We start from the raw sequence: 8,306 nt of genomic DNA, 5'->3' as shown, positions 1-8,306 counted from the left end.
ACTATACTATGACTTTTTATGCCTTACTATACTATGACGTTTTTTTGACATTTTCATGCCTTACTATAGTATGAATTTTTTTTTACATTTTTATGCCTTACTATACTATGACGTTTTTATGCCTTACTATACTATGACGTTTTTTGACATTTTTTGCCTTACTATACTATGACTTTTTATGCCTTACTATACTATGACGTTTTTTGACATTTTTTGCCTTACTGTACTATGACGTTTTTATACCCTAGTATACTATGACGTTTTTTGACATTTTTGCCTTACTATACTATGACTTTTTATGCCTTACTATACTATGACGTTTTTATGCCTTACTATACTATGACGTTTTTATGCCTTACTATACTATGACGTTTTTATGCCTTACTATACTATGACGTTTTTATGCCTTACTATACTATGACGTTTTTATGCCTTACTATACTATGACGTTTTTATGCCTTACTATACTATGACGTTTTTATGCCTTACTATACTATGACGTTTTTATGCCTTACTATACTATGACGTTTTTATGCCTTACTATACTATGACGTTTTTATGCCTTACTATACTATGACGTTTTTATGCCTTACTATACTATGACGTTTTTATGCCTTACTATACTATGACGTTTTTATGCCTTACTATACTATGACGTTTTTATGCCTTACTATACTATGACGTTTTTATGCCTTACTATACTATGACGTTTTTATGCCTTACTATACTATGACGTTTTTATGCCTTACTATACTATGACGTTTTTATGCCTTACTATACTATGACGTTTTTATGCCTTACTATACTATGACGTTTTTATGCCTTACTATACTATGACGTTTTTATGCCTTACTATACTATGACGTTTTTATGCCTTACTATACTATGACGTTTTTATGCCTTACTATACTATGACGTTTTTATGCCTTACTATACTATGACTTTTTATGCCTTACTATACTATGACATTTTTATACCTTACTATACTATGACGTTTTTATACCTTAATATACTACGACGTTTTTTGACATTTTTTGCCTTGCTATACTATGACTTTTTATGCCTTACTATACTATGACGTTTTTTGACATTTTTTGCCTTACTATACTATGACTTTTTTAGCCTTACTATACTATGACTTTTTATGCCTTACCATACCATGATGTTTTTTGACGTTTTTATTCCTCACTATACTATGACTTTTTTGATGTTTTTTGACGTTTTTATGCCTTACTATACTATGACGTTTTTTGACGTTTTTATACTTTACTATACTATCATATTGTATAACTTACTATACTATGCCATTTTTATGCCTTACTATACTATGACTTTTTATACCCTACTATAGAATTATGTTTTTTGACGTTTTTATGCCTTACTATACTATGACGTTTTTTGACGTTTTTATGCTTTACTATACTATGATATTGTATAACTTACTATATTATGCCATTTTTATGCCTTACTATACTATGACTTTTTATACCCTACTATAGAATTATGTTTTTTGACGTTTTTATGCCTTACTATACTATGATATTTTATAACTTACTATACTATGCCATTTTTATGCCTTACTATACTATGACTTTTTATACCTTACTATAATATGCCATATTATACCTTACCACATTATGATGTTTTTCTGACATTTTTATGCCATACTATACTATGACGTTTTTATGCCATTTTTACGCCTTACTCTGTTTTGACTTTTTATGCCTTACTATACTATGACTTTTTTATGCCTTACCATACTATGACGTTTTTTGATATTTTATAGCTTACTATACTATGGCGTTTTCTAATTATTTACTATAATATGATTTTTTAGACTTGTTATATTATGACTTATGACTTATACATGACATATATGTCCCTATGTCAAGAGTGATGTTATATATGTGCCATATGTGTCACTTATAAGAGGAAACACTATTATGACATATATATATACATCCTCTGCATATATTAAATAATAATCGTATAATATATGAAATAATCACCACAAAATGCAACTTTATTAAAACAACATGCTTATTCAAAGTTTATATGATTCCTTAATAATTTCATATTAAATTCAAACATACACGTCTATCTTTTATATTTACATATATAATATGAACATAATCGGACAGGCTTTGGGATGGATACATATTTCTTTAACATATGTCTGTAATATAAACACACATCATAAAATACATTAATACAGAAATATATACATATATATAAAAATACATAATACAACACAATACATAAACGTAAATACAATATATTTCTATTAGCTAGACATAAATGTCAATATATGATATTCTTCCAATTTCCAAAATAGAAATAACAAAGAACAGAAAGAAACACTTAAGTGGCTTTAAATGTAAAAAAGCTTTAGTCTCTCTAAAGGTAACCCTGTGAGACTAGTTTCAGTCCAGTTTCTCAGAACTCTGTTGCATGTTTCTGTATTGTGCTGAAATAATCAAATTTCAATTGTTGTTTCTCTTTTTTCATCAGGACACACCGTTGACAACAACAGATGCCAGGGTTTCGTTTACCGCCACCACCACCATCATGGTCACCATCTTAGACAAGGACAATAGGCCACCGTGGTTCCAGCCCTGCATCATGCACGAGATGGGGGGTGCTGTGATCTGCCAGAGCACCGGCTACACCGGCAAGGTCAACCTCAACGAACAAGAGGTGTGGATCTACAAAGTTCAGTGTGTCCAAGTGCGGTGGCCCTGAAAGCTCAACAGAACAATTTAAGAAAACACAAGCACAAAGATTAACATGAAAACGAAGCGAACACAGAAATGCACTGCAAATATAGAAAAAAGCACCAGAAATACAGAAATGCTCACGTGTTGTTAGGTTGGTGAACGCTATTCTATTTGCATGTGTTTTCAGGGCCACTGTACCAATCTCCCTCCAGCAACTCTGTCTTATGTGTGTCTTTGTGTTCTTGAAAAAGAGATACTGTTAGACAATCTCACAAACATGTTGTTTGGAGGAGATTGTGACCTTAATACAGCCCCTAAATTGTGTTTTCACCTCTTCAGCCACTCTGTTAGACACATGATGATGATGAAAAGAATGTTTTCTTCTCTGCAGACCGGACTGTTACCACTGAAACCAGGACCACTTTACGCCATTGACGGAGACTCTGGGATAAATGAGGCGATAACATACTCTTTTCTGAGTGGTGAGCAGCTCGGATTATAACAAACAAAAAACGTTTTTTGTTTTTCAGTCTGCAGACAAAAAGCTGTTGATTATCAGCAGGTAGAAGAGTTCAGTCTGTCTGTGTTTTAGGAAATGATGAGCGTCTGTTTGAGATCAACGCCAACACCGGGAACATCACCATGCTGAAGCCAGCCAGCAAGTTGGATACAATCAGTCTGACAGTGCTGGTAAAAAGAAAACCTTCACATGCTTTTATCCAATGCATTCAAAACATGGCGTCATGGTGGCTCTCAGAAAATAATGAGAATAATAAGTTCCACATTTTGTTTGTTCTCTTTTGCTTTCATTGTCAGACCAAATTACAGTGAAATATTTCCTCTCCTCCTCCGCTCATGTGCTGCCACGGCTCACATTTAACTCTCTTCTGGTTATTTTTCTTCCTCTATTTGTTAATGGGCGATGAGCCTCCCTCAACTTCCTGTAATAGGTCCGAAAGTCTGAAACATCCAGAAATGTGTTTTGACACTGTGAACGAACCAAACCACGGTTCAGGTTGATCCAGACCCAGACCACCTCTTTTGGTCAGAGCAAATTTTGGTCCTGATATCTGAAGGTCTAGACCATTCTCTTAAAGTCCAACTGAAATTGAAACTGAAACTGTTACAGTGCACATATCTGCTATATAATATTAGGTATTGTAGACTGGTGGTGTCAGATCTAGGGGTCGAGTCCCTCCAAAAGGGCCACAAGATAAATTTAAGGGGTCATGAGATTATTAATGGGAGAGGAAAGAAAAAGCAAAATTCTGATACACACATAATATATATAATCATTTGATGGACTTTTGTTGTGAAAACTTGGAATTATTTCACCTATCCTCGAATGGTTATTTAAAGGAGCAATCGTTATTTGGTGAAAATACTAACAACTCACAAACATCTAAAGGAGTCACAAACCAAAATAAATGGGAACCATATGCATTGGATTATATTAGATTGTTATATGTAAAGTCTTAAATAAATAAAATACTTATTTACTAAGTAAAGTACAAGTACCTCAGAATTAGTACTTAGTTATTCCACCACCATCTGTTTTTATGTTTACCTTCAGATATGTTTTCCCTCTCCTAGGCTGCGCAGAAGACAAACAGTTACCAGTTTACCACCACCACCGTCTCAATCAGTGTTCAGAAGAAGAGTCTCCACGTTCCTCAGTTTCAGAGGCCTAGCTACAGAGGCGTCATCACCGGAGTGGGCTCCATGGCTATGGACCCGGAGAACAAGGACGCGCCGCTGCAGATCATCGCTACAGACGACGACTACACTACCACTGATGTAAAACACTGACTCCAGAGTCTGTACATTTCTCTAATTCTGTCACATGATGTGCAGCGCTAACCTTTTCATTTCTGTTCAAACAGGGTCTAAATCCCTACATCACCTACTCCACTATCGGTAACAGTGATTTCTCAATCGTTAACGGCCACTTATTCATGACTAAGGATCTCCCAGAGGGCACGTTATCCCTGCAAGTGAGTTTACAAATCCCATAAAGGCTAAAGTGACTCATTGATAGGTTATTTTTTTACCAAGCACTTGACTTCATCTTCACAAATTCCAGGTGATGGCAAAAGATACATCAAACGATGAATCAGCTACAGCTCAGCTCTCGGTGATGGTGACATCAGGTATGAACCAAACCGTCACAGAGGCCTCGACTAAAAACAAACCCCCCCTGGCTCTGCTTTGTCTGGGATGACTTGTTGTTTTAACCAAATTCAAGGTTAATGATTGCCCCGTTTCCAGCACCACAAAACTCTGTATAAATATTAACAAAAGTTTACCTGCATTTCAACCTGAGGAACCAGGATGTAAATTTAGTACCTGGGTATTGCCTCATCAGTGAGACTGAGACAGAGGCTGACTTTTTGATTTGTGTATACACATACCATGCACGCAGTAACACAGTCCCGTGGTTGGTCTGCTTGGATGTCTCCACAAACAAGTAAGAGTTAATTTGGATGTGGACAAAGACCTTTTCATCCAATCTTCATGCAGGTGTCAGTGTTTGGCAGCACTTTCATCAGTTTAGCTAAAACAGATTCAGTACCGTCAAGTGCAACGGCTTTTTGTTGCCGATGTTGCAGCAGTCAGGTGTGTGTAATTAAACCAAGGCGAAAATTAACTTTCTGTCCAGCAGGGACATGAGGTGAAACCATTAAGCTTCAAAGTGTGCTCTCCTCCCAGGTTTCACCACCACCAGTTTGCCTCTGAGCACTACAGACATTATGACCTCAACATCCATAGGGGAATCCACCACCAACAGCAAGACCACGGAAGATATCATGTCCACCACCAACCCCACTATGACCACTGACAACAGCGTGTCAACTACCATCCCCAGCACAACCAGTGAAAGCATAACCTCCACCACAGACTCCACTATGTCCACTGAGGGCAGTGTTTCAACCACTAATCCCAGTATGACCACTGAAGGAAGCAGCTCAGCTCACCCTCCCACAGGTGGTCACACGTTTCTCGCAATAGCTTCTCTGTCATATAAAATATTGTCCCTTTATGGAAAAGCATAGCTAGCAACAAAGGTGATAGCAACCATCCCCAGGTTAGCAAAACTTACCTCAAATCAAAGTGAAGCAGGAAAGAGTTTTCCTGTTCTGTGTAATGCAAGATGGAAACCAAACCAGAAGACACCAAAATCCATTTCTAAGTTCATGTAAAGGTAATTCACAGTGGTCATCTTTGACCAGGGAAGGTGTCTTGTTGACATTCAAAGAGACCAACCACAAACAGCAACGCTTTGTTGTGCAGTGATAGCAGTTACTTCTGAAAAGTTGCTACCAGATTTAAACAAGCCTACCTTTATTGAGTGACCTTTGTTTTTGCAGTGATCGTACCGTCCGGCGGCTATGGGCCGGTGGACATGGCAGCACTCGGCGTGACCCTGGGTGTCCTGCTGTTAATCTGTCTGGTGGTCATCGGGGTGCTCGCCCATCGCCTGCGGAAAGGCAAAGCAGACTGGAGGAAGATCTACGAAACCAACGTGTTTCGAAGCTATGTGAGTTCAAAGATTAAAGTTTGTTAAAGTGTTCGGAGTAAGGGCAAATACAGTGAGTCGAGAAATGTTTGCTAATCCTCAAGAAGAAGAAAAAAGATAGGTATCCTAAATACTGGAACATTGGGTTGAATGGGAAGCTTCGAGGGGGTCGGATACCAGTTGACCATCACTGTTCTAGACTGTTACCTTTGACTTCAAGACCAATATCTCATATAGGTTTTAAATACAGCTGGGCCTTAATTACAGAATAGTTGACCAGTAAAAAGGGAGGCTGACTCTGGACAAGGGGATTTATAATGTACTTACCTAAAATAGCCCGACACACACGAGGATCCATCCTGCAGAGTCAGGCTGCAACCAATCAGTCTCTTGTGTAATCGATGGGAGTGGCTGCAGCTCAGGAGGCATAAGGGTTGACCATTACCTGTGAGGCTGGTGGTTCGATTCCTGGCTTCTCCTGTTCATATGTTCTTAATTAAGAATTACCCAAAACCCAGCAGGTTTTTAAACTGTCTTCCCTCCCTGATTGTATCGTCCTTCCACAGTTGGGTCAAGGTTCAGGCGGTCCTAAGGAGGGCATCCAGTACACCAATGAGGCCTTCGAGAACGATGAAGATGGAGGAAGCATGGGCTCCGGCGGCCCGGACGGGGGGATCATAATGGCTGGTAGAGAGCCACAAAAAGCAGCAGAGAGCATCCCGCACAAAGAGGCCATCATAAAGTCTTCGGCACCACTGCACACCTTCCTGTCTGACGACACCAGCATGGCGGGCTCGGACAAGGCTGACAACGAGAAAGAGGTGAAACCGATCCTGACCAAAGAGAGGCGCATGGAGGAGGGATACAAGTCCGTTTGGTTTAAGGAGGACATCGACCCCAACGCCATGGATGAGGTGGTCATCATCCCAGACAGCAGAGAGGACGACAGCGAGGAGGAAGATGACGAGGAACAGTCGTCCAGCGAGCCATCAAAACCCCCAAAGGTCGTCTTTGCCGATTCAGATCTGGACAGTGGACTCGGGGTGAAGCTGGGGGATTCAGCAGAGGAGTTCGATGGTTACGACGCACTGACCTCTGACCTCTGATCTGGGAAAGGAGCCGAAAGACGAGGACAGAGCGGGAACCACCTATAATAAAATGTTAAATTAATCTGCTGCAAGTCCTTATCAGTCATGACAGAGGAACAGTGAAATAAAACATGACTGAACACCTTATTGAAAGATAAAAAAAAAAAAGTAATGATGACTCAGATGTCTTCATTTATAAGCCTCACCCTGAGTAAAGTGCTTTGGGTTTGAAGTAATTGAACATTTTACAGCTTTTATTCTTTATGTAAATACTTTGTGTCATAATGAATGCAGTGTACCCTGATAAAGATATTATGTTGGTGTAGTTTGAGGCTGCTGAGATCAGTGTCTGTGGACTCCTAGTGGAGGAGATTTTTGAAATAATGTCTATTCATTGATTTATGCTCAGTAAAATCAGACATGTGTTTTAAACATATCTTCAAAGCTGTGCACACACGTGTTTTATATGATGGAGACACAGTATAATAGTTGGTAACAGCAGAGAATGAAGGTTCTGTTCTTTAAGTTCCTCTATATTTAGTTTAACAATAGTAGAGCTGCCGGTAAACATGGTTTAACACTGCAAGAGGAAAGGTTGGGGGGAAAATATATTTTTGGCTTAATTATTTACTGGCTGTGTTGGTTGTTTATTGATGTGACAAACCAGAAATGCACAGAGAGCAAAAGCAAATGATTAAAAACAGAAACACAACTACTGTTACTGTGTAAGATAATAAAAACTCTCCCTGCTGATACTAACGACTGTAAAACATTATGACAGAAACAAAGTCTGAACTTCCATTAAATAACCAACAGTTAGCAGAAACGTTCACCAGCAGTTCCACTAAAATAATTAACACACGTTGAGCTTATAGAGCAGAAAACTAATGTAAATAAGTTTGTTTATGTTTGGCTCAAACCAAAAATATTGTGTAGTAATAATAATAAACCCCTTAAACTGAGGAATAAGGTTTCAATTTCCTG

The 8,306-nt window shown here is 38.4% G+C and overlaps 1 protein-coding gene across 1 annotated transcript in view; it reads left to right on the top strand.

The window, feature by feature from the left end:
- Nucleotides 1-8,279, top strand: part of LOC111235952 (cadherin-related family member 5-like) — a 19,660-nt gene extending 11,381 nt beyond the window's left edge. The window contains exons 7-15 of the mRNA XM_022764528.1: nucleotides 2,512-2,697; nucleotides 3,109-3,199; nucleotides 3,310-3,407; nucleotides 4,311-4,514; nucleotides 4,601-4,711; nucleotides 4,801-4,867; nucleotides 5,427-5,702; nucleotides 6,086-6,255; nucleotides 6,801-8,279. Of these exons, the coding sequence (XP_022620249.1) occupies nucleotides 2,512-2,697; nucleotides 3,109-3,199; nucleotides 3,310-3,407; nucleotides 4,311-4,514; nucleotides 4,601-4,711; nucleotides 4,801-4,867; nucleotides 5,427-5,702; nucleotides 6,086-6,255; nucleotides 6,801-7,340 (1,743 nt within the window). The 3' untranslated portion in view covers nucleotides 7,341-8,279. The remainder of the gene's footprint in view (nucleotides 1-2,511; nucleotides 2,698-3,108; nucleotides 3,200-3,309; nucleotides 3,408-4,310; nucleotides 4,515-4,600; nucleotides 4,712-4,800; nucleotides 4,868-5,426; nucleotides 5,703-6,085; nucleotides 6,256-6,800) is intronic.
- The last annotated feature ends 27 nt before the right edge of the window (nucleotides 8,280-8,306 follow it).

Source organism: Seriola dumerili, unplaced genomic scaffold (genome assembly GCF_002260705.1).
Source record: "Seriola dumerili isolate Sdu_G_001 unplaced genomic scaffold, Sdu_1.0 BDQW01000550.1, whole genome shotgun sequence".
Lineage (NCBI taxonomy): Eukaryota > Metazoa > Chordata > Actinopteri > Carangiformes > Carangidae > Seriola > Seriola dumerili.
Note: the sequence above shows the minus strand (reverse complement) of the source record. Positions and strands in the feature narration are given on the sequence as shown.